Consider the following 24556-nt stretch of genomic DNA (forward strand, 5'->3'; position numbering starts at 1 on the left):
GGAGGTGGGCAGGATGGGACCCCCAGGGCATAGCATCCCCTGCCCTGGGCGTGGCCCTGGAACGGGGCCACTCTGCACCCCTTGGTGCCTGCTGGTGCCCAGAACAATGGGCAGGATCCGGCCCCTGGGATGAGCTGGCCGCATCCAGCCCCGGGGACTGGCCCTTCCCAGCTGGGTGCTAGCCCATCCTGCGGGGGGTCCTGGGCTGGTGCTGCGGCTGGGGGGGGTGGGTGGGGGAGGAGGGGGGGAGCCCGGGGGTGACGTGGCCCTGTGTCCTGTCCCCGCAGCGCGAGTGCATCTCCATCCATGTGGGCCAAGCGGGCGTGCAGATCGGCAACGCCTGCTGGGAGCTGTACTGCCTGGAGCACGGCATCCAGCCCGACGGGCAGATGCCCAGCGACAAGACCATCGGCGGCGGGGACGACTCCTTCAACACCTTCTTCAGCGAGACGGGGGCCGGCAAGCACGTGCCCCGGGCCGTCTTCGTGGACCTGGAGCCCACGGTGATCGGTGAGCGCGGGGCGGGGGGCGGCAGCGGGCGCCACGGGCGCGGTGCGGCGTTAATGGCTGCTGGGCGCTAACGGGGCGGGCGCGCTCTCCCCCGCAGACGAGGTGCGCACGGGGACGTACCGGCAGCTCTTCCACCCCGAGCAGCTGATCACGGGCAAGGAGGATGCGGCCAACAACTACGCCCGTGGGCACTACACCATCGGGAAGGAGATCATCGACCTGGTCCTCGACCGCATCCGCAAGCTGGTAGGGGCGGGGAGGGGGCTTGCAGGTGGTGTGAGCTGAGGACAAAGGCTCGGTTCTCAGTCTCACCCTCCCCTCTGGACTAGCTGGGGCTGGGTTTTAGATTTAATATATTAATTAATGTTAATCCTGTTCTGCAGCGGCTGCCATTGGCCAGCAGCGGGCTGCAGCGCAGCTGGGGTGTTGGAGCTGCTCCACAGCGCCGCGGCCCCCGGGCGCTGGCGGTGCTGAGCTGTGCAATTCCCTCTTTGTTCCTGCTTGGCTCTCACCATGGCCCAGTCCAGCTGCGTTGCGGCTTGGGACGGGCGTCCCGGTGATGGTGGAGCCAGCCCTGACCGGCTCCTCCTGGAGCTGTTGTGGCTGTGCTGGGGCTGCGGTGCTTTGTCCCGTTCTCTGATGCCCAAACCCCGTCCCCAAACCTGTCCCCGTTCTGCTGAGCCAGCGGCACCCGGCCTCCCTGCGAGGTGCTCCTGGCCAGTGTCCCACCCCAGGGACCGTGGGGCTTCCCTGCGGGATTCACCGCTCCCATGAGTCGGTGCCCAGCTACCCTGTCACCCATTGCAGTGGCTCCTGCTCTGCTGCTGGAAATCCCCCAAATGTCCTTGTGAAGCCACAAAGGAAGGAGCAACTTCTGCTGCTGCCCGGACTAAACATGCCCCCCCTTGTCTCTCCTTGCCAGGCTGACCAGTGCACGGGGCTGCAGGGCTTCCTGGTCTTCCACAGCTTCGGGGGCGGCACCGGCTCCGGCTTCACCTCCCTGCTCATGGAGCGCCTGTCCGTCGACTACGGCAAGAAGTCCAAGCTGGAGTTCTCCATCTACCCGGCCCCGCAGGTCTCCACGGCCGTGGTGGAGCCCTACAACTCCATCCTCACCACCCACACCACCCTGGAGCACTCCGACTGCGCCTTCATGGTGGACAACGAGGCCATCTATGACATCTGCCGCCGCAACCTGGACATCGAGAGGCCCACCTACACCAACCTCAATAGGTTGATAGGCCAGATCGTGTCCTCCATCACGGCCTCCCTGCGCTTTGACGGGGCGCTGAACGTCGACCTGACGGAGTTCCAGACCAACCTGGTGCCGTACCCCCGCATCCACTTCCCGCTGGCCACCTACGCCCCCGTCATCTCGGCCGAGAAGGCTTACCATGAGCAGCTCTCGGTGGCCGAGATCACCAACGCCTGCTTTGAGCCGGCCAACCAGATGGTAAAGTGCGACCCGCGGCACGGCAAGTACATGGCGTGCTGCCTGCTGTACCGCGGGGACGTGGTGCCCAAGGATGTCAACGCCGCCATCGCCACCATCAAGACCAAGCGCACCATCCAGTTCGTGGACTGGTGCCCGACTGGTTTCAAGGTGGGCATCAACTACCAGCCGCCCACGGTGGTGCCCGGGGGGGACCTGGCCAAGGTGCAGCGCGCCGTGTGCATGCTGAGCAACACCACGGCCATCGCCGAGGCCTGGGCCCGCCTGGACCACAAGTTTGACCTGATGTACGCCAAGCGGGCGTTCGTGCACTGGTACGTGGGGGAGGGCATGGAGGAGGGGGAGTTCTCGGAGGCCCGGGAGGACATGGCCGCCCTGGAGAAGGATTACGAGGAGGTGGGGGTGGATTCAGTGGAAGGGGAAGGAGAGGAGGAAGGGGAGGAATACTAAACTCTCACAAGGGTGCTGCTCTTACAGGGAACATAACCTAGTTGAAGACCCCGCCGTGGGTCTGTAGCAGTGTGTGCGCCGCGGTCTGTCCTGTTCAATGGTCTGTGCTTCAGTGGAAAAGTCTGTTACGGACCCACCCGTCCTCTTCCGTGGGTCTGAATAAAAAGCATTCCCTGTCTTACCCCCTGGCTCTGGTGTCTTTACTCCCTGCTGCAATGTCCCCCCCTGGGTTTGGACGCCGTCGTGGCTGCGGGGTCCCTGGCTGCACCCAGGGTCCCCACCCTGGTCCCTGAGCGTGTGCTTGGGGTTGTGCTGAGCCCAGCACCCTGCAGCCCCCCCCACCCCCAGCACTCTGTTCCCCAAACTGGTCCTCCCTCCCCATCCCACTGCTGGGCTGCCCATGGGGTGGGCACTGTGCCCCCCCATGCATCCCCCCTGCACTGTAGGAGGGGCTGGGAGGGGTGTTGGGTTTTTTTAGGACCAAGAGCGAAGCGAGCCTATGGGGTGGTTTAATTCCTCCTGGGGGGCTGGGGATCTCTGCCCCCCCATTTTGGCAGAAGCCTGGGGGGTCTCTGGGGAGGGGCTGCACTGTCTCAGGGGGCCCTGCTTGGCTGGGGGGGGAGGTCCTGCTGCCCACCATAGGTGGGAGCACTGGGGCTGAGGGTGGCCCCTTCATCGGGATGGGTGCCCCCCCACCCCCCACCCCATCCATGGTGCATCCTAAACTCCCTCTGTTCCCTCCCGCAGGGAAGCGGAGTGGCTGTGCTGGTCCCCACATCCCCCATCGTGGGCAGGGGGAAATGGGGCAGCAGCCCCCCCCAGCTCTGCCTGGGTATGGGGGGAGCCAGGCCCCTCTGTCCCCCCCCCCCCCCCCCCCCCCCCACTGCTGGCTCATGGCTCCTGTCGGGGATAAATAATGAAGGGGGAGATCAACACGGAGTGAAACTCGAGTGGGTGCTGCAGCGAGGGGCAGGGTGCGCTGTGGTGGGGGGGGGACGGGCACCCCGGGGCCCCTGTGCCAGAAACGCCGGCTCCCGGCGATGAGCGGGGCTGGGAGCAGCTCTTCCCCAGCCAGGGCTGGTTGCCACGTTGGCATCGCTTGGAGCCGAGCTGGCCCCAAGCACCAGCCGGGACCCCCGCACCGATGTTGGCCGCGGGAGCCCGATGCGGCCAGGCAGAGCCGGGGGCGGGGGGAGAAACCCCCTTTCCCGGCGGGAGCGGAGGCGCCGGGGCGGCCATGCGGCACGGTTGGGCGAGGCAAATGGCGGGGAGCCACGTCACCCGCCTGCAATGCAGCTGCGGCGGATGCTGCTGCGCCAGCCCCGGCCCTGCGCACCCCGGCGTGGCCGAGGAGGCTGTGGGGTGGTCTCAGCAGGGGGTGACCCCGGTGGGGCAGGGGGAGATGGGAGCGGGGGGCCCCCGGCCAGCGCATGGCGGCTTGTGCTGCCGAAGGGCCGCTGGGTTGTCCGCAAAGCTCTCCGCAAAACAGGAAGGCGGATTATTGGGAGCAAATAGCTCCGGGGGATTAGATGGGGGCTGGTGCTGGGCCCCCCGTGGCTCCCCCCGGCCCCCCGCACCGGGCACCCCGCGGCCTCGCAGGGAGCTGCACCGAGCAGCGGCGCCCCGGGGGCATGGCGGGACCCCAGCTCATCCCCCATTTCATGGGCATCGCAGCCGTCCCTGCGGGCGGGCGAGGGGGAGTGGGGGGGTCTGGGGGGGTGTCACGCAGGAGATGGGGGCCCGCTGCTGCGAACACGGCTGAGACAAAGCCCACTGCAGTGAGGGGGGGTCTGCCCCCCCCGGCAGATCGAGTGGGGTCCCGGGACACGGTGCCCCCCATTGCGACAGGCTCCAGGGCTGGGGGGGCCACCTGCAGATGGGCTGGGGGGGGGGTCCCTGGGGTACAGATGGGCCAGGGGGGTGTTGGGGGGGCTCTCCAGGCTGCAGATGGGCTGGGGGGGGGTCCTTGGGGTGCAGATGGGCCAGGGGAGTGTTGGGGAGGGGGCTCTCCAGGCTGCAGATGGGCTGGGGGGGGTCCTTGGGGTGCAGATGGAATGGGGGGGTTTGGGGGGGGCTCTCCAGGCTGCAGATGGGCTGGGAGTGGTCCCTGGGGTGCAGATGGGGTGGGGGGGGGTCCCTGGGGTACAGATGGGCCAGAGGGGTTTGGGGGGGGGCTCTCCAGGATGCAGATGGGCTGGGGGGGTCCCTGGGATGCAGATGGGGCAGGGGGGTATTGGGGGGGGGCTCTTCAGGCTGCAGATGGGCCGGGGGGGTCCCTGGGGTGCAGATGGGCCGGTGCGGGGGGGGCCGGGCGGTGCAGATGGACCGGGGGCGCGGCGGGGGGAGGGGGGGTCCGGCGGGCGAAGCCGATTAACGGCCTGGGGGGGGGGGTGGGGGGGGCTCCGGGCGCGGCAGCACGTGCCGCCCCCCCCATGTCGCAGTTTTCCTCTGCAGCGGAGCCGCACCGGGCGGGGGGGGGCGGGAGCAGCCGTGCCCCCCCTCCCTCCGCGGCAAACGCACTCGGGGCGGGGGCTGAGGACAGCGGGGGGGGGGGGGGAATCAGACCCCCGGTGCCCCCCACCCCGTGCGGGGGGGACCCTTCGCAAGCCCCGGGCGGGCGCTGCACCCCGCAGCGAGGAGGAGGAGGGCGGGGGGAGGCCCCCAAATCCCCGCAGCGCCCGCCCGGAGGCGGCGGGGGGGGGGGGAGGGGAGGAGGCGGGTCGCGCCACGCTTCGCAGCCAATCCACGGTGGAGAGCGCACGGATGGGCGGGCGCGGTGGCCAATAGGAAGGCGGGGCGGGGCGCACGGCCCGCCCCCCGGGCCGGTATATAGGGGGCGCCCGGGGGCGGCTGCAGCCTGGTACTTGCGTCGATTCCTTGCTTGTCGGGACGAGTAACCGAGCCGCAGCCATGGTGAGGGGGGCACTGCAAAATGGGGGGGCTAGGGGGCGGGGGGGGGGGCAAGGCTGGGGGCTGGGGGGGCGCGGGGGAGTGGGGGGAAGGGGTGGGAGGAGAGGGGGAAAGAGCGGGGTGGGGGAACAGGGTTTGGGGGGGCAGAGTGGGGGCTTCGGGGGTGGGGGGGCATAGAGGGAAAGGGGGGCACCGCAAGAGCGGGGGGGGTAGAGAGGGAAAGGGGGGGCAGAGCAAGGGCTGGGGGGGCCGGGCATAGGGTGGGGGGGCCGTCCTTGCCCGGGGGGGGCACAGCCCACCTGGAGGGGCAGCACGTGGTCCCGGGTACCCCCCCCAACCCCCCGGTGGGGGCGGGGCTCTGTGCCGCTTTTGGCGCCCAGCCCCGACCGTTACTGTTCCCGCGCGCGGGAAGGCGGCACCCGCCCACCCCCCGCCTCTGCGTCACCAACTCCCCCCCAAATCCAGCCCTGAACCCCCAATCTCCCCCCCACCCCGTGGCGGGGGCTGAGGGTCCCCTGCTGCGCCCCCCCGCTCCTTGCACCCACCCGAGTCCAACCCCACGGGGCTGATCCTGCTCTGTGGCTTCTGGGGGAGCCCCCACGGGCTGCCCCCCCCCCCCCCCCCCCCCCCCCAAAATCCTGGCTTTCCCCCCGCCCCGGCTGGGAGGAATGCGCGGGAGCAGGTGGTGCGGCGCAGGGTGCGGCCGGGAATGTGCTGGACCCGCGTGGGGGGGGGCAGAGGGACCCCCCCGGGGGGTGACGCCATCAGGTTTGGGTCGGCTGGTGCAGTCACGTCCCCGCCGCTGCGCCATGTGCTTCCTCCGCCTCTTCCTCCTCCTGCAGCGCAGCCTTGCCCTGCCGTGCTGCGGGGCTGTAAATGTCCTCCCTGCGCGCCATTTGGAAGCAGCTGGAGGGCTGCTGCGGGGCGGCGGTACCCCAGGGCTCTGCCAAACGGGGGCTCCAGTCTGTCCCCAAATACGTCTGTCCCCCCGCCTCCCTCCCAGGGCAGCTCGGTGCCTGGGCTGCCCCGGCACTGCTCAGCCAGAGGTTTGGGATGGCACCCATTTGGCTCCAGCCAGCTGAGCCGGGGAGCAACCGGTGTGAGGGCGGGGGCTACCGCAGCTGAACCCGAGCCCCCCGCGTGTCCCCGCAGCGCGAGTGCATCTCCATCCATGTGGGCCAAGCGGGCGTGCAGATCGGCAACGCCTGCTGGGAGCTGTACTGCCTGGAGCACGGCATCCAGCCCGACGGGCAGATGCCCAGCGACAAGACCATCGGCGGCGGGGACGACTCCTTCAACACCTTCTTCAGCGAGACGGGGGCCGGCAAGCACGTGCCCCGGGCCGTCTTCGTGGACCTGGAGCCCACGGTGATCGGTGAGCGCGGGGCGGGGGGCGGCAGCGGGCGCCACGGGCGCGTGCGGCGTTAATGGCTGCTGGGCGCTAACGGGGCGGGCGCGCTCTCCCCCGCAGACGAGGTGCGCACGGGGACGTACCGGCAGCTCTTCCACCCCGAGCAGCTGATCACGGCAAGGAGGATGCGGCCAACAACTACGCCCGTGGGCACTACACCATCGGGAAGGAGATCATCGACCTGGTCCTCGACCGCATCCGCAAGCTGGTGGGTACAAACCCTGCGTGGGGCCAGCACCACTGCAGCCGGTGGGGAAAGGGAACCCTCCAGTGGGACCTGGATGGTGATGAGGAGCCGGGCTCTGCCTCCATGGTCCGGGTGCATTTTATGGTTCTTGTCACCCTGCACCAGGTTGGGGCTCCCTGGGGGGGTCTGGATCCTGTGAGTGGAGATGGGGATCAGCCCTTTCCCCTCCCCATGGGCTGAATCCCCTTCCTCGGGACCCTGCAAACCCACCGTAGCTGCAAGCCCAGGATGTGGGCTGAGGGTGGAGTGTGCCGGGGGCTGAGATGGGGCTTGGAGGGAGGCTGGCTCCTTTCTGCCCTTGGGGAAACCTTAATTCATCCCTTCTTAGGGTCATGTGAGGTTTCTCCTTGATCCGGACTCTGATCCTTCTTGACCAACTGCTTATGAGCGGTTGTGCTCTGTGTTTAGCTTGTGCTGGGGCAGCTCGTGCCCTGGGAGGGGAGTGCTGGTGCCCAGCAAACCTCGATGGCCACCAGCCTCCTGCCCAGGCGTGCCCCAGGATGGCGGCTCTGGATGCCCTAAGATGCCCCTATAAAGCACCATGGGTTTCCCCTTCCCCAAAGCAGAGCGCCTGGGTTGTGCTGGGTGCAAGCGCAGCAGGGCCCACTCCTGTAGCGGGAAGGAGCTGAGTGTCCCGCAGTTCCTGTGGGAAGGGGCCCCTTTCCCTGAGGGCCGGCCATGCCAACGCAGAGGATGCTGTGGCTGGAAGTGGAGCTTGGGCATTCGGGCAGGTGCCTGCCCCTGCCTGCGTCCCCAAGACAAGTCCCCAAAGGCCTGAGATCCTGGGGTGAATATTTGCCTTCCTGGGCAACTTGGTAGCACCTTCAATTCAGAATTACTGATGGATCGGTCTTGTTTTCTCTTCCCTTCTTCCAGGCTGACCAGTGCACGGGGCTGCAGGGCTTCCTGGTCTTCCACAGCTTCGGGGGCGGCACCGGCTCCGGCTTCACCTCCCTGCTCATGGAGCGCCTGTCCGTCGACTACGGCAAGAAGTCCAAGCTGGAGTTCTCCATCTACCCGGCCCCGCAGGTCTCCACGGCCGTGGTGGAGCCCTACAACTCCATCCTCACCACCCACACCACCCTGGAGCACTCCGACTGCGCCTTCATGGTGGACAACGAGGCCATCTACGACATCTGCCGCCGCAACCTGGACATCGAGAGGCCCACCTACACCAACCTCAACCGCCTCATCAGCCAGATCGTGTCCTCCATCACGGCCTCCCTGCGCTTTGACGGGGCGCTGAACGTCGACCTGACGGAGTTCCAGACCAACCTGGTGCCGTACCCCCGCATCCACTTCCCGCTGGCCACCTACGCCCCCGTCATCTCGGCCGAGAAGGCTTACCATGAGCAGCTCTCGGTGGCCGAGATCACCAACGCCTGCTTTGAGCCGGCCAACCAGATGGTAAAGTGCGACCCGCGGCACGGCAAGTACATGGCGTGCTGCCTGCTGTACCGCGGGGACGTGGTGCCCAAGGATGTCAACGCCGCCATCGCCACCATCAAAACCAAGCGCAGCATCCAGTTCGTGGACTGGTGCCCAACTGGTTTCAAGGTGGGCATCAACTACCAGCCGCCCACGGTGGTGCCCGGGGGGGACCTGGCCAAGGTGCAGCGCGCCGTGTGCATGCTGAGCAACACCACGGCCATCGCCGAGGCCTGGGCCCGCCTGGACCACAAGTTTGACCTGATGTACGCCAAGCGGGCGTTCGTGCACTGGTACGTGGGGGAGGGCATGGAGGAGGGGGAGTTCTCGGAGGCCCGGGAGGACATGGCCGCCCTGGAGAAGGATTACGAGGAGGTGGGGGTGGATTCAGTGGAAGGGGAAGGAGAGGAGGAAGGGGAGGAATACTAAACGCTGGGTTCCTTCTGTTGCTGTAGCATGTCCACAAAATGTCTGCTTCAAACACTTCAGCTTTCTTGTGCACTGGGTGGGGTTGAGCCCCGTGGGCCCGGCTGGAGGGGTGCGCTGCTCTGGCTGGGCTCGTGCTCTCTCCAATGTGTTCATGTCGGTTTTCCATGTGTCTGTACCATGTCTGTGAATAAAAGGCTTTAAGAGAATCTGCCACTGTGTCGGATACAAACCCTCTGTGTCAGCGCCTGCAGCTCGCCGCGGCCGCCTGGCCCCATCCCATGGGAACAGAGTGTCCCTATTGTCTGTGCCCAGCGAGGCGGCCGCCATGGCTGTGCTCCTGCCCGGTGCTGGCTCTTGCCAGCCCTTCCCCGGCTCCTCTGTTCCCTGGGGTGCTACGGGGTGCGGGGGTCCCTGCCAGGGTCCCCTGGGTGACGCTGCTCTGCCGGGTCCCTCCCTGAGCTGCCCTCTCGGGGGCTGTACACTGCTCCGTGCCCCCCCCCGTCCCCCCAGCGCTGGGGCCGGCTGGGCTGGCCCCCTTGGGGGATTAACTCGCCCGGGGGATTAGCCCTGTCCGGGGATTAGCGCGGTCCCAGCGCCCTAATCCCGGCTCCTGCCCGCCCGGGGGGGGCTGCTGCCCTCGTGGGAGCGGCGGGCGGGCGCCCTCAGCCTATCAGGGCTCTCCGCGCCGTCGTGGACCAATGAGCGGCGCCTCATTCACCGCCCAGAGCCAATGGGAGGGAGGAGGCGGGGCCAGGCCGGGCCCTTTCAGGCCGCGGCGGTGCGGATACATTGTAGCGAGTACCGGACGCGAGGGGCGGGGCCACCTGGTTCGGCCGGATTCGGCTCTGCTCGGCCGGGCTCGGCGCGGCGCTTCCCACCGGCGCTACCGGCCCGGTGGTACCGGTTCGCCGCTCGGTACCGGCCCGCAGCAGCCCCGCCCGGCCCGGCCATGCTGGCCGCAGCATGGCCCCTGCGGAGCAGGACGCGCTGGCCGTGCGGGAGCAGATTTTCCACGAGAGGGTCCGCGAGTGCATCGTGAGTTTGCGGGGGGGGAACACGACCCGCGGCCGCGGTGGGTGGGGGAAGGGTCCCGGTGTGGTCCCGGTGAGTCGGGGCTGGGAGGCCGTAGCACCCCCCTCCCGGGAGGGCTGAGTTCCCCGGGGGCAGCACCGGGGCCCGGCCGCCGCTGTGCCCCACGCCCGGCCCTTATCGGTGCCAGGGCCGCGGCGGGCGGCCGTGTGCCCCGCAGATAGCGGGGTCCCGGGGCTCAGCCCCGGGCGCGACCCCTCCGCCGGGTCCGGCCCCGCTGCTGCCCAGCCCCTGCGCCGTCCCGGCTGCCCCCCGCGGCGCAGGGGTCCCGCCGTGCCCGAGCCCCCGGGTCTGGGCCCCGCCGGGGAGCCCCTGGGCGAGCGGGAGGGCTTGGGGGTGCTGGGTGCTGGGGTGCGGTGGTGTCGGAGCCGGGCCAGCCCCGGGCCAGGCTCGCAGCTCTCCCCAGGGTGCTCGGTGTCAGCGGGAAGGGGCCCTGCAGAGCCCCCCCCGGACCGTGGGCACCGCGGAGGGAGGCAGCCGGGGTGCTCCTCCGGTCCCGCTCTGCCTCCCAGGGCACCCGCTGCCACGGGCCCCGGGGTGGGGACGAGCCGGGCGTCCTGCTCCTTGCATCTCCCGAGGGCCCGTGGGGATGCTGCGTGCGGGGCGGCCAAGCGGGCTGTGGCCAGCGGTGCCAGGGTGGCCCTGCCACGGCCCGATTTGGTGCCTGCGGGGAAGAGCCGGTGACCGAAGCCTGGCATCTCTGCCCCAGAGCTCTCCAGACCTCTGCCCCGACCTGTCCCAGGGAGCCGCATCTCACCCAAGGAGCTCCTGGCTTGGCATGGCCAGCGTGGAGCTCGCTCGGCCTGACTTAGCTGAGTGCAGGAGGTCTTGGGGGTCCCCCAGCCAGGCAGAGTTTTGGGCTGCAGGGTACAGCCCGCAGCAGGAGGGGACCCGCGGCCTGAGACCCTTCCCTGGAGCGAAGCAGGAATGGGAGGACCTGCTGGGCACTGCTCCTCTGCGGGTCAGGAGCTGGGCCGGCTCCCAGGGCTCCCTGCCACCCCACCCGGCAGATCCCGAGGACCCCCGGCCAGCCGAGCCCCCCAGGCCGGGCAGGAGGGAGGTGCCACGGCTGCTCCGCTCTGCCTGTGCCAAGGTGGCAGGTTCGCGCGACCTTTCCCCGTCCTGCCGCGTACCCAGCGGGATGAAAGGTCGCCGTGTTCCTCGAACGTCGCCTGCTCCGGCTGGACTTCAGCGTGCCGGCGGGGGTGGGAGGGACGCCGCGGTCGGCCTTGGCGCCCGCCTCAAGGCTGTTCCCACGGCTCTGCTGGGTGCTGGTGCCAGCGGGGCGAGGGCTGTGGGGTCGGGCAGTGCTGGGGTGGGATGGGTGTTTCCCGGGGTCCGGGCCACCCTGATCCCTGTGGACCCCTCAGCTCTGCCAGCACAGGCTGACCCAAGCTGCCGGGTAGGCTCTCCCTGTGGTCTCAGCCCCTCCAGGCCCTGCTGGCCCCTTGGGTGCTGTGGCAGCTTGTGAGCACCCATGGGTGCAGCCCCCATGCACGGGCAGGGCCGAGCACACACGTGGGGCGTAACCAGGGCCAGGAGTGGAAAAATAAATAGGGTGGAGCTGACGGTCCCCATGGCCGGTGGCATCGCCCGGGGTGGGAGTGCTGCCCGCCAGGCCTGCCTGTGCTGCCCGCGCTCCTCTGCCTGCAGATCTGCACCCTGCTCTTCGCCAGCCTCTACATCCTTTGCCACTTCATCATAACCCACTTCAAGAAGCACACGGACTTTGCGGCAGGTAGGAGGGCGGGAGCTGCTGGAGCCGGGCAGCGTTGGCAGCCGCATTCAGCCTCCCCGGGGTTTGTTCCTCTGTCGCGTTCAGCCTCCCCCGGCAGCTCCAGTCCCACCACAGCCCAGGTTGCAGCGGTATCGGTCGCTGCGGGGCACTTCCCCAGCTGCCACGGGAGGGGAGCAGAGCCCAAATCACCTGGGAGCATTTCTGCAGCATTTGGGAGCAGGGGGAAATTTGGGAGCGGGCAGGGAGCGATGCTGCGGGCAGCCCTGCCTCCCTCAACCCCACTGGTTTCATTTTTTTCCCCCCTGCAGTTCATGATGACGAGGATGCTGCTGTCAACAGGATTGCGTAAGTTCCTGCCCGGCTCGCTCCCAGCCTGCGGGATGTTTGGCCGCTTCCTCTCCCTGCCCAGCCGGGACACCGGGGGCCGGTGACCCTGGGGGCCGTGGCCGGGCTGTGGCACCTGCGGGGGCCCGGAGCTGGTGCCGGAGCCGACGCTTGTCCCTCGTCCCTCCCGCAGGCTGGGGCTCTGCACCTTCACCTTGGCCGTGGCGCTGGGCGCCGTGCTCCTGCTGCCCTTCTCCATCATCAGCAACGAGGTGCTGCTCTCCTTCCCCCAGAACTACTACATCCAGTGGCTGAACGGGTCCCTCGTCCACGGTGGGTGCATGGGGGGGCCCCAGGGTGCCCTGAGGGGTGTGGGTCGGGGTTGCCCCCCTCTGGGAGCTCAACCCACGCTGTCCCCTCCTCCAGGCCTTTGGAACTTGGTCTTCCTCTTCTCCAATCTGTCCCTCGTCTTCCTCATGCCCTTCGCTTACTTCTTCACCGAGTCAGAAGGTTTTGCGGGATCCAAGAAGGTAGGAGGCCCTGGGGGTGTCCCCCCAAGCCCCCCCATCCCCGGCTCCTCGCTAACCCCGCTCCCGCAGGGCATCATGGCCAGGGTGTACGAGACGTCGGTGGTGCTGCTCCTGCTGACGCTGCTGGTGCTGGGCATGGTCTGGGTGGCCTCCGCCATCGTCAGCAACGACGCGGCCAGCCGCCAGTCACTCTACGGTGGGTGCTGCCAGGGTGCCCTGGGGCTCTGTGGGCTCCGGTGGGGCAGGATCAGGCCATGTGCTGAAGGGGAGGAGGGATGCCCGGTGCTGCTGGCCTGACCCTGCTGTCTCCACAGACCTCTGGGAATACTACCTGCCCTACCTCTACTCCTGCATCTCTCTCTTTGGTGTACTGCTACTGCTGTGTGAGTTGTGGGACATTGCCCCGAGGTGCCCTGGCCCCGGCGGTCCATCCTGCGCCGGGTGCGGGTCCCCTGCGTGCCCGGCTGGGAGCAGGGGCTGCTCCCTGCAGATGGTCCCGGGGTGCAGGGGGGTTGCGGTGCGGGGCTGAGCCCCCAGTCCCTATCCAGCACCCTGCTCGGGTGTAGGGAGGGGTAGGATTCTGGGGCACCCCCTGCTCATCCTCTCCTCCTGCCGCAGTGTGCACCCCCTTCGGCCTCTCCACCATGTTCACCGTCACGGGGAAGCTGCTGGTGAAACCCCGGGTAAGATGCCCCCTCCCCAGGTCTCGCTGCCCCAGCCTGGGGGCTTGCTGTCCCCAGGACTGCCTGGTCTCCCGTGCGGGGCACCGGGTGCTGTTCCCACCCCTCTGCCAGCTGCTCACATGCTCCTCACCCATCCCCAGCTCCTGGAAGACCTGGACGAGCAGTTGAGCTGCACGAGGCTCGAGGAAGCCGCCATGTCCCGCAGGATCTCCTCCGGTGGGTGCCTGGCACGGCCGCTGGCTGGGAGGGGGTGGCTGGGGGCAGAGCAGGGGCCCCTCTGCCCCACCGCATGGGAGCCCTCAGCCCCCACGAGCCCCTCGGCATCTCCTCCCTGGCAGGCAAAGCTTCCTGCTGGCTGAACTTGAACGTGGAGCTGCTGCGGGAGCAGTTCTTCGCCATCCGGAGCAAGAGGCGGAAACTGGGTAAGGAGCCTGGGGCGGGGGGGCAAGCCCAGGACGCCTGGGTTCACTCCAGCTTGGCACTGGGAGCACTGGTTCCCTGGGAGCCTGTGCCCCATGGAGGGAGGGCGGGTGTGAAATTGGGGGGGGGGGGGGGAGGGCTGTAACCCCCTGTCCCAGCGCCTCAGGGCCCCCCTCAATCTCATTGCTCCCCTCTCACCCGGGCATGTCCCCCCCCCGCAGAGCTGCGACACCGAGCGTCACCCTGGCAGAGGAACCTGGGCTACCCCCTGGCCATGCTGGGCCTCCTGGCACTGACCGTGAGTGTCCCGGGGCTCCCGGGGGAGCTGGGGCTCGTCTCTGTCCCCCCGGCCACCCTCACTCCCTCCCGGCTCCTCCCAGGGCATCTCCGTGCTCATCGTCTGCTTCCACGTCCTGGAGCTGCTGCTGGACGATGCCGCGATGCCGCGGGGCATCCAGGTACCCGGGCAGGGGGGACAGGGGACAGCGAGGGGTTGTGTCCCGGCCCGAGGACCCCCCCCCGCAACATGCCGCCTCTTCTCCCGGCAGGACGCGTCCCTGGGCCAGGTCTCCTTCTCCATCTTGGGTTCCTTCGGAGCTGCCCTGCAAGTCGTCCTCATCTTGTATCCTTCAGGCGGGCACTCGTGTCCCCAGCGCTGTCCCCGGGGCCATCCCACCCTGTTCTCCTCCTTAACGCCCCTCGCAGCTACCTGATGGTCTCCTCCGTCGTGGGCTTCTACAGCTCCCCCCTCTTCACCCGCCTGCTCCCCGAGCGGCAGGACACCCCCCTCACCAAGGTGGGAGCGCCGGGCTGGGGGGCTCCCGGGTCCCCCTCGGGGTGCAGGACCCCCGGGCCCCGCAGCGTGTGCGTCCCTGTGCACTGGGCCACGTCCCCATGCGAGGGCACCGCGTCTGCCCCTACCTCCGGCACAGGCGCGGGCAGGGTCCCCGTGGGTCTCCAGCACCAGACACCCCCTTCCCCTGGCCAAGGGGCGGGGGGCCAGGCCCTACGGCAGTACTGCTCCCCCCAAAACGCTCCTTCTTCCCCCCCAGATCATCGGGAACTGCGTCTCCTTGCTGGTGCTCAGCTCGGCCCTGCCCGTCTTCTCCAGGACGCTGGGTGAGCTCTCGGGGTCTTGGCAGGGGAGATTGGGGTGACCCCAGGACTCGGGTGTCCCTGGGAATGGGGTGCCCTGACCACCCCCTCCCCGGCCCAGGGATCACCCGTTTCGATCTCCTGGGGGATTTCGGCCGCTTCAACTGGCTGGGCAACTTCTACATCGTCTTCCTCTACAACATGGGCTTCGCGGGGCTCACCACCCTGTGCCTGGTGAAGAAGGTCTCCTGGGCTGTCCAGGCCGAGCTCATCCGCGCCTTCGGTGAGGACAGGGACGTGGGGACGCAGGGACAGGTGCTGGGTTGTCGTCGTGTCCCCCCCCCCCGCCCTCACGCTCTCCCTCTGCCCAGGTCTGCACAAGCTGCCGCTGCCCGTGACGCGCCGCCGGCCCCTCGGCAAGCCCTGCTAGGGCTGGGGGACAGGGACGTGGTGTCCCCCCCCGCCCCGTGGTGGCCCTCAGCATGGCCACCAGCCGCAGAGCCGGCCCCGATGGCACCTGGTGCTGCAGGGACGTCGGAGCCCCCCGGGGAGAGCCAAGAGCCCATGGTGGGGGGCCTGGCCCCCTCCCCCAGGTCTATCTCAGCCCATTGCGCTACTGAGCCTTGGCCTTGAGCCGTGTCCCCCTCCCAGCCCCCCCAGGGGCACGGGGTCCCCCGGGGGGCTGCACTGGCTGCAGCCCCCCCCCCCCCCCCGTTTACATACCTCGTGCGAGAGCAGCTAGGTCCCCCCCCCGGCCCGGTGCTGCCCCAGCTGCTCCCTGGGGTGCAGCTGGGTTTTAAGTGTACCCCCCATCCCACCCCGGGACTGTCCTGATGCTACAGTGGGGGTCCCGTGCCCCCCCCCTTGCCCACGGTCACTCCACACCCCGTCCCTGTGTCACCCGCGGGGCTGCCGGGGGGCACTGGTTGTCCCCCGCCGCACGGCCTTTGGGGTCGGCAGGGGAGGAGCCGGGCTGGAGGGTCCTGGGGTGCTGGGGACGAGCCCCCACCCTGGCAGGTTGGTGTGACGAGTCTGTCAGGTCTCTGTTACCACGGAACTTGTTTGGAGCAATAAACAAAGTCTTTTTTTTAATATAAAAATAGCCGAATCTGGGGGGGGGGGGGGGGGGGCGTGTTTATTCCCCCTGAGGGCAGGGCCGAGCGTGGCGGGGGCTCGGTGCGGTGAGGCAGGGCCCGCTCCCTGTCTGGGGGGGTCCTGGGCTTGTCCCCCGCTTCCCCTCTCCCCATGGGCCATAATTAACCCTCGTCCCGGCCGGGGCTACCGAGCCGCTTCCAGGAAGGGCCGAAGGCGAGGGCAGCTCCCTGCCCCGGGGCTGACGGCCCCCGGGGGTGGCGGGGGGCACCGGGGCCGCTTTGGGGTGCGGGCGGGGTGGGCTGAGCTGCCCCCCGTGAGGGGCGGGGGGGGGTCTGGCCCCTGAGCTCCTGGGGAGGGGGGGGGTCGTGCGGCCGGAGCGGAAACTGCCCGGGGAACCGGCCCCCCACCCATCCTGCCCCGGCTGGGGCCCAGCCAGGCCGCCCCCCCCATGGCGGGGGTGGGGGGCCCGGGCCCCCCCTGCCCCCCCCCGGCCGGGGCCGAGCAGGAAGCGCAGGAAGCCTGGTTTATATTGCAGGAAATGAGGCCACCGGTGCCCGCGATTTCCCCGCGACCTGCTCCCCTCCCAGTCACCCCGGGCTGGCACCGGGGCTGGGGGGGGGGGGGGGCAGGACCCCCCCGATCCGCTCCCAACTCCCCACCGCCCCGCTGCTGCCTCCTGCCCTCGCCGGGGCCCTCGGCACCCTTGGGTGCTTCGCTGGGAGCTCTTGGGGCGGGGTGGGGGGGGCACGGCCTCAGCCCCGTGGGGAGCCCGGTCCCGGGGGTGCCCCTTTCCCCGGGGTGCCCCTGTCCCCGGGGGAGCCCGGTCCCAGCCCCGGGGGTGCTCCTGTCCCTGGGGGAGCCCGGTCCCGGTCCCTGGGGGACCCCGGTGCCGGGGGTGCTCCGGTCCCGGGGCGCGGAGGGGCCGGCCGGGGCAGGGCAGCGGCAGCGGAGCCCCGGCGGGGGCGGCCCCGGGGGATGTGGCCGCCGCTGCCGCCGCTCCCGGGGGCCGGCTCCGAGGCGGGGCCCGGCGGGGCTGCCCAGTGCCGGAGCCGAGCGGCCGCAGGTGGGGGCAGCCCGGCCGGGGCGGCTGCGGGCAGCGCACGGTGCCGACCGGCGCCCGGGGCAGCCGGTACCGGGGGCTGGGCCAGCAACGGGGACCGGTACCGGGGGTCGCACCGAAGAGGGGGAAACCGGGGTAGGGCCAAGAAGGGGGTCCCGGGAGCGGGGCTGTGCCGGGGGACGGAGCAGGTGCTGGTACCGGCGGCGCAGCGTTAGGATAACGGGTGTCCCCGGTGCCAGGGGCAGCGGCAGGAGAAGAGGTGCCGGGACCGGCGCCGGTGGCAGGAGAGGGGGTCCCCGGTCCCGAGAGCCGGTGACAGGAGAGGGGAGAGGTCCCGGGACCAGAAGCGCGGCGTTAGGACCGGGATAAGGGGGGTCCCGGTACGGGAGCGCGGTGCCGGCAGCGGGGAGCGGCGCCGGGAGCGGAGCGCAGGGTGCAGGCGGGGAGGGGGGGAACGGGATCGGGGCGCGGGGTCAGGTCCCGGTGCCGGTCCCGGGGCAGCGCCAGGAGCGGGGCGCGGGTGCCCGGGGCAGCCGCAGGAGCCGGGTGACCGCTGCCGGTCCCGGTGCGGGGTGCCGGTGCCCGGTGCCGGGCCGCAGCGGTAGGAGGGCTTCCCCCCACGCTCGGGTTGGGTCGGGGAGTCCCCGGGGCCGGGGTGCAGCGCCAGGCTCGGGGGTGCCAGGCCCGTGAGCGCGGAGCCGGCGGCGGCGGGGCCGTCCCGGTAACCCGGGCGCCGCGCTCCGAGTGGGTGGCGGCACCGGCGGGGGGGGGGGGGGGCGGCGGCGGCGGGGGGGGGGGGGGGGGGTGTCAGTCGTCCCGGGCGGCCGCGGATCCCGCAGCGGCGACGGGGCCGTGGGTGTGAGAAGGAAACGGCGCCGACCCGCCCCTGGCACCGCGACCCTCTAAAAGCCCCGGGGCCGCCGCACCGGGACCATGCCCGCCCCGGCCGCCCGTGCCCCCGGCGACTGAACGGGGCCCGCGGAGGCAGCGGGGCCCGGCGGCCGGGATGCCCCGGCGGAGCCCGCTCGCCCTCGGCCTGCTCGGCCTCGCCGCCTGCCTGCTGGCCGCGCCGGCGCTGGGCTGCGGCCCGGGCCGGGGCCCGGTGGGGCGGCGGCGGCTGGGGCGGCGGCAGCTCTCGCCGCTGCTCTACAAGCAATTCGTGCCCAACGTGCCCGAGCAGACGCTGGGGGCGAGCGGGAAGGCGGAGGGCAAAGTGCTGCGGGGCTCGGAGCGCTTCAGGGACCTGGTGCCCAACTACAACCCCGACATCATCTTCAAGGACGAGGAGAACACGGGGGCGGACCGGCTCATGACCGAGGTGGGGGCTGCGCCCGGCCCGGCCCGGCCTCGCTCCCGGGGGCGCGGGGATGCAGGGGCGGGGGGAGGGCGGGGGGGGAGCCCGGAGACCCTCCCCGGGGGGCACCGATCCTCCTCGGGGGGCACCGATCCTCCCCGGAGCGCACGGACCCTCCCCAGGGAGCACCAACCCTTACCAGGGGGCACCGATCCTCCCCGGGGCTCACGGACCCTCCCTGGGGGGCACCGACCCTTCCCGGGGCTCATGGACCTTCCCCGGGCGGCACCGACACTTCCCGGGGCTCACGGACCCTTCCCGGGGCGCACGGACCATCCCCGGGGGGCACCGACCCTTTCCGGGGCTCACGGACCCTCCCCGGGGAGCACCGACCCTTCCCGGGGCTCACGGACCCTTCCCGGGGCGCACGGACCCTCCCCGGGGGGCACCGACCCTTCCCGGGGCGCACGGTGCCTCGCCCCGGTCCCCGTCGCCGTTCCCCGGCCCTTGACGGCGGCACGGCGGGCACCGGAGCCCCGGGACGGGGCGGTCGCGCCGCGTTGGGCGTTCAGGACCTGCCGTCGGGGATTAACGGGGCAGGGGCGGCCCGGGCTCCGGCCGCCGCACCGGGCGCACCGGGTACCGGCGGCTCCGCTCCCCCCCACGCCCCGGGGCGGTGCCGGCGGGGCGGCTCAGCGGGGAGGGGGCGGCCCCGTCCCCCCCGAATCCGGGCCGGCGAGAGCCCGGGCCGCGCCGCGCCCCGCCGGGATGCTCACGGTTGCCATGGCGAGGGGCGGCTCCGCGGTCGCCATGGCGACGGGGGATGCTGCGAGTGGTCCAGGCGGCGCCGGCGGCTCCCGCGGGCCGGGGCGGCGGGGGTGGCGGGGCCGGGGCGGCGGGGCCCGGTGGGGCCGCGGGCGCGGAGCCGGCCCGGGGTGCGGGCGGCTGAAAGGGCCCTTTGTGGCCGTGCCGGCATTCCCGGGGCCTGAGGTCAGCGCCGGGCTGGAAGGCGCCTATTGTCGCCGGGCCGGGCCGGGCCGGGCCGGGCGCATTCCTGCCCCCCCCGCCGCTGCCGCCCCCCCGGGCCGGGCCGCCCCGGGCCCGCGCCCCGCACCCCCGCCTCCACGGCCCTGCGCTCCCGGGAGCGGCTTTGTTGCACGGAGGGACGTGGGGCACCGGGGTGCCAAGGGATGCCACGACCTCACCGGCTGCTGGGGGGGGGGACCTGGGGGGAGCTCCGACCCCTGCACCCCACACCAGTGCTGCCGCTGCTGATGGGGAGAGGGACCCCGGAGCCGCCTGGGACCCCCCCGCCATCGCCCCCGGCTCTGGGCACTGGACCCCCAGCCCCCCCCATGCACCCCCATGGCCCAGCTCCCCCCCCACCCTGCCTGTCCGGCGCTGAGCCCCCCACGGTGCCGCTCCAGGATTCGGGTCAGGTTCAGGGTCAGCTGCACCCCACAGCCCCCCCCCTGCTGGGTTAATCAGTCACAGCCATGGCTGCGGGGAAGGTGACACCGTCCTGGTCCCCGTCCCGGTCCCCTGCCCGTTCTGCCCGGCTGCCCGCACCGGGGAGCAGCTCCACCACGGGACCCCGGGGCACGTTAACGTTCAACCCATGCCCAGCTGGTGCGGCAGCTCCGCCGTGCCCCTCTCCACACCTGGGGGGGACACCCCGTCTGTCCCCCACCAGCAGCCCCTTTGGGCATCCTCCAAGCCCTGTGCAGGCCCAGTGTCTGTCTGTCCGTCTGCGTGCAGGACCCCCTGGGGAGGGGACGGGGTGCTGCGGCGGGGCTGAGGGTGATGCTGGTGCTGGTGTCCCCCCACCCAGCGCTGCAAGGAGCGGGTGAACTCGCTGGCCATCGCGGTGATGAACATGTGGCCGGGGGTGAAGCTGCGGGTGACGGAGGGTTGGGATGAGGATGGACACCACCTCCCCGACTCGCTGCACTACGAGGGCCGGGCGCTGGACATCACCACCTCCGACCGCGACCGCCACAAGTACGGCATGCTGGCACGCCTGGCCGTGGAGGCCGGCTTCGACTGGGTCTACTACGAGTCCAAGGCGCACATCCACGTCTCAGTCAAAGCAGGTACCATGTGCAGGGGGCTGCCGTCCCCGTAAGCGTCCCAGCCTGCGGCCCCCGCAGCCCCCTCTGCTCCTCCTCACCATCCCAGATCCGCACGGGATGCAGCCCTGCTCCAGCCCGCGTCCGGCCCCAGCGGGTTCAGCCTGCGTCTGGCCCCAGCCCAGCTCCCCCCCGGCCTTTCCGGCCACCAGATTGGCAAAAAACCTCACTTCCCTCCCCCCACCCCCCAAATTTTGCCTGGCTGGAGCCGCCCTCGCGGTTCAGCTCCCGGTGCGGGGCACCGCGAGGGTTGTTAACGCCGCTCCGGCCGGCTGCAGCCCAGCCCGTGTCCCCCAGCCCCGCGGCTGCTCCGGCTGGCAGCCCCCCGTCCGGCCCAGAAATGACAATCGCCAGAAAGTGAAAGTGGCAGTAAATGTCACCGTCCCCAGCCCCAAACAAAGGGCGTCAGTGCGGGGCAGACAAAGGGGCCCTGCAACGCCCAGCCTCCCTGGGAGCCGTGCGCAGGAACTGGGGCGGGGGGGGCTTCGGAAAATACCCGCTTTGTTCCGGGGGCGGTTTGGGGGCCCGGGGGGGCGGCTTCGCTCGGGGCTGTTTCCCCTCTGGAGGTGGTGGCTGGTGGAGGTGGCCGGCGGGGGCCAGGGACCCACAGCTTTCTCCATCCGTCCAGATAACTCGCTGGCTGTCCGCACCGGCGGCTGCTTCCCTGGCCACGCCACTGTGACGCTGCGGAGTGGCGAGCGCCGGGGCCTGGCCGACCTGCGCCGGGGCGACTGGGTGCTGGGCGCGGAGCCGGGCGGGCGCCTGGTGCCCACCGAGGTGCTGCTCTTCCTCGACCGCGACCTGGGCCAACGCGCCTCCTTCGTGGCCATCGAGACGGCCAGCCCGGCACGCCGGCTGCTCCTCACCCCGTCCCACCTGGTCTTCGCGGCCCGCGGGGCGGCCAACGGCACAGCCGCCTTCCTGCCCGTCTTCGCCCGCCGTGTGCGGCCGGGCGACGCGGTGCTGGCCCACGCGGCCGGCGGGCAAGGGCTGCGCCCTGCGCGGGTGCTGCGGGTCTCGCGGGAGGACGGCGTGGGGGTCTTCGCCCCCCTCACCTCCCACGGGACCTTGCTGGTCAATGGGGTGCTGGCATCCTGCTACGCCGTCCTGGAGAGTCACCGCTGGGCCCACCGTGCCTTCGCCCCCCTCCGCCTCTTCCACGGGCTCCTCTCGCTGCTGCCCACCCGCGCCGAGGCAGGCAACGGGACGGCGCCGGAGGCCGGCATGCACTGGTACTCCCGCCTGCTCTACCGGCTGGCCGGGGGCGTGCTGGGCCACGAGGCCCTGCAGGCGTAGGGGTCCCCGGGCTCCCGAGTCGCCGCGCTGCAGGTCGTGCCGAACACTGGAAGCGGGGGGGCTCCAGGCCTGGGCCCCCCTCGGACCAGCGGGCGCTGGGGAGGAGGCACGGGGGCACCCCCAGCCCCACGGGGAGGTTGGGGTGCCTCTCGGCTCAGCGCTGCCCAGGGGCGTGGGGCGGTGGGGACAGGGACCCTGGGATGGGGTGGCGTGGGGTGGCCCAGGGACCTGGTCTCAGCCCCCTCCCGTGTCCTGGACCCCCCCGCAGCGCTGCCTGGCCGGGTCCCCGCGCCCCGGGCCCCCGCGTGCTCCCCCTGTATTTATTGCTTTATTAACCACTGCGCCTGGGGCCGGGGTTGCTGTCTGTTGAGCCAAGGCCGGGCATTGCCAGACCCTGCCCTGGGGCCAAATCCAGCCCAAGGAGGGGGGCTGCCGAATCAGCCCAACACCCAGCATCTGGCAGCGGTCCCTGTCCCTCTGTCACCCGCGGCATCCCCGTCCCCGCAGCTCAGTGCCACAGGGCAGCTGGACGGGGTGTCTGCCGCGGGCACCCTGCGCCGGGCCCGGCTCTAACCGCGCTAACCGCTAACCCGCCCTGCTTGAGAGTTTTATTTTTCTATTTATAAATGGTAATATAAATGTCCCCCGCGCCCCGGCAGCGGGGCCCGCCCCTCGGGGCAGGGGGCCAGCCTGCTTTTAACCACTTCTGTTTAAAAACAAACAAAAAAAGAAATACTACTATTTAATTGTTTGGATAAATAAAGAGACTTTATGGCCCTGGTGGAGCCGTGGCTGGGAACCGGGGGCTGTGCTGGGGGGGGGGACCCGGGGGTCGGGCATCCCGGGGGGCTGGGGGTCCCTGGGGCTGCGGGGGGATCTCGGGGAGCAGGAGGTGGGTGCGGGGGTCCCCGGGGGTCTGCAGGGCGGGGCGGTGGGGGGGCAGGAGGCGGGGACCCCCCGCCCGCTCAGGTGTGCGCCCACCACGTGGCCCCAGCCGTTCCCTCCGTTTTCATGAATGGAGCCCCAGCGGCCAGCGCGCCTGCGCCGCCGCAGCGCCCCGCCCCCGCCGCCGCCGCTTGGCCAATGGGAGCGGGCGGGCGGGCGGTGTTGTGGTCACGTGGGGGCCGCCGGTGTAGTGGCGGTGGCACCGCCCCCTCCCCGCCGCGGCGGGCGGTTTATAGCGCCGTGTGCCGCGCCCGCCCGCACCGCCCCCCCCCCCCCCCCCCCGCCCCGCCGCGGCGTGGGCCATGCCGCTGGTTCGCCACCGCAAAGTGCTCATCCTCGGGTACCGCGCCGTGGGTCAGTGCGGGGGGGGAAGGGGGGCCTCGTGGTGGGGCTGTGCGGGAAGGGGCTGTGCCCTCTGGCTCTGGGGCGGCGGGGGGGGGCGCTGCCCGGGTGGTGCGTGGGAGGGGGGCTGCCCCACAGGGCACTGCCGGGGGCACGGGGTGCACCGGGGGGGGGGGGGGCGAGCCGCGTCCCTCGTGGGGGTGCCTCCCGCCGCCGTGGGCTCGGAGCACGGCGGGTCCCCCCACCTCGGGTGGGGGCTGTGGGGCAGGGCTCTGCCTGGGCACCCACCCCGCGAGCACCCATCACCCCGGGAGCCCCCGTCACGCTGGGAGCCCCCATCAGCCCGGGGCCGTGTCCCCTGGAAGCCCCCGGAGGGGGTGGCGAGTGTAGGGGCATCGAGACGGTTCCCCTCCCTCTGTCGGGCTCCTTCCCCCGCCCCGGGGGGATGCAGGGACCCCGGCCCCCAGCCCTGCGCTTTCCCCCCACCCCAGGCAAAACCTCCCTGGCCCACCAGTTCGTGGAGGGGAAGTTCATGGAGTGCTACGAGCCCACAGTGGAGAGCAGTAAGTTTTTTTGGGGGGGGCTACCTGCCTGGGGTCCCCCTTCCTGCTGCTTCCATGGGGCCACGGGCGATGAGAGCGGCTGCGTCCCCGCTTCTGGGCTGCGCCCCAAAGCCTTGTGCCAGGGGCTGAGGCACCCCCGGAGTGGGCTGGGGTGGGGGGAGGCTCGTCCCTGGTGGGGGGTGCAGGGGTCCCGGGGCAGCCCCATTAACCTGGTGCCACCTCTGCAGCCTACAACAAGATGGTGGTGGTGGGGAAGGACGAGTTCCAGCTCCAGCTGGTGGACACGGCCGGGCAGGTAATGCCAGAGACAGGTCCTAGGGCAGGGGGGGGGCCCGGGGGGCGAGGGGCTGCTGGCCCCGGAGCCACCCCTGGCACTGGCCCTGCCGTCCCCCAGGACGAGTACACCATCCTGCCCCACTCCTTCGTCATCGGCATCCACGGCTACGTCCTGGTGTACTCAGTGACGTCCCTGCGGAGGTGAGGGACCCAGCCACCCTCCCTGCCGGGCTGTCCCCACGCCCTCGGGGCTGGGTCCCCTTTGGGGGGGGGGGGGACCATGGTGGGGGGCAGTGCCCGGAGCTCCCCTTCTCCCCGCAGCTTCCAGGTGGTGAAGAGCCTTCACAACAAGCTGTACGAGAGCCGGGGGAAGACGCGGTAGGTGCTGTCCCTCCCGGGGAGGGGGGTGCCCGGGGAGGGCCGGGCCCTCACCCTCCCCATACCTGCAGCATGCCCGTGGTGCTGGTGGGGAACAAGGCGGACCTGTCCCTGCAGAGGTAAGGAGGGGCTCTGGGGGTTCCGGTCCCTCCCACTGTCCCCCCGCTGGGGACCCGGTGGCCCATCTTGCCCATTTGCTGCTGTGTCCCCAGCCGGGAGGTGAGGACAGATGAAGGGAAGAAGCTGGCCGAGTCCTGGGGGGCCATTTTCCTCGAGTCCTCAGCCAAGGAGAGCCAGGTCTGGTGACGTACCCTGTCCAGGGCTGGGAGCGGGGTCCCCAGGGTGCTGGGGCTGATGTCCCCCGTCCCCAGGTGACCCAGGGGATCTTCACCAAGATCATCGAGGAGATTGACCGGGTGGACAACTCCTACGGCAGATCGACCGGCTGCCGCCTGATGTGA

General features: G+C 71.1%; 5 protein-coding genes across 5 annotated transcripts; all 5 read left to right on the top strand.

Annotated features, from left to right (window-relative positions):
- Window positions 1-389: 389 nt before the first annotated feature.
- LOC142596079 (tubulin alpha-1A chain-like) lies at window positions 390-2413 on the top strand. Its single transcript, XM_075725040.1, has 3 exons — window positions 390-510; window positions 608-756; window positions 1433-2413. Exons 1-3 carry the CDS (start codon window positions 390-392, stop codon window positions 2411-2413), a joined length of 1251 nt encoding a protein of 416 aa, XP_075581155.1.
- A 2881-nt stretch (window positions 2414-5294) lies between these two features.
- Window positions 5295-8838, top strand: LOC104023813 (tubulin alpha-1B chain-like). The gene is given in 5 exon segments (XM_075725038.1): window positions 5295-5326; window positions 6476-6698; window positions 6795-6845; window positions 6848-6942; window positions 7858-8838. Coding segments are annotated over 5 exon segments (1353 nt in total). The 5' UTR covers window positions 5295-5323.
- Window positions 8839-9801: 963 nt separating this feature from the next.
- LMBR1L (limb development membrane protein 1 like) lies at window positions 9802-15147 on the top strand. The gene is made up of 17 exons (XM_075725039.1): window positions 9802-9873; window positions 11581-11665; window positions 11974-12010; window positions 12183-12322; window positions 12416-12519; window positions 12589-12715; window positions 12834-12902; window positions 13138-13202; window positions 13343-13418; window positions 13541-13624; window positions 13844-13920; window positions 14003-14080; window positions 14171-14244; window positions 14328-14418; window positions 14675-14741; window positions 14839-15000; window positions 15089-15147. Exons 1-17 carry the CDS (start codon window positions 9802-9804, stop codon window positions 15145-15147), a joined length of 1467 nt encoding a protein of 488 aa, XP_075581154.1.
- Window positions 15148-17878: 2731 nt separating this feature from the next.
- On the top strand, window positions 17879-21591 carry DHH (desert hedgehog signaling molecule). The gene is made up of 3 exons (XM_075724888.1): window positions 17879-18190; window positions 19998-20259; window positions 20924-21591. The coding sequence occupies exons 1-3, from the start codon at window positions 17879-17881 to the stop codon at window positions 21589-21591; spliced, it is 1242 nt and encodes a 413-aa protein (XP_075581003.1).
- A 1247-nt stretch (window positions 21592-22838) lies between these two features.
- Window positions 22839-24556, top strand: RHEBL1 (RHEB like 1). The gene is made up of 8 exons (XM_075725043.1): window positions 22839-22890; window positions 23370-23441; window positions 23669-23736; window positions 23836-23918; window positions 24039-24095; window positions 24167-24214; window positions 24308-24392; window positions 24467-24556. Exons 1-8 carry the CDS (start codon window positions 22839-22841, stop codon window positions 24554-24556), a joined length of 555 nt encoding a protein of 184 aa, XP_075581158.1.

Source organism: Pelecanus crispus, chromosome 26 (genome assembly GCF_030463565.1).
Source record: "Pelecanus crispus isolate bPelCri1 chromosome 26, bPelCri1.pri, whole genome shotgun sequence".
In the NCBI taxonomy this organism is placed as follows: domain Eukaryota; kingdom Metazoa; phylum Chordata; class Aves; order Pelecaniformes; family Pelecanidae; genus Pelecanus; species Pelecanus crispus.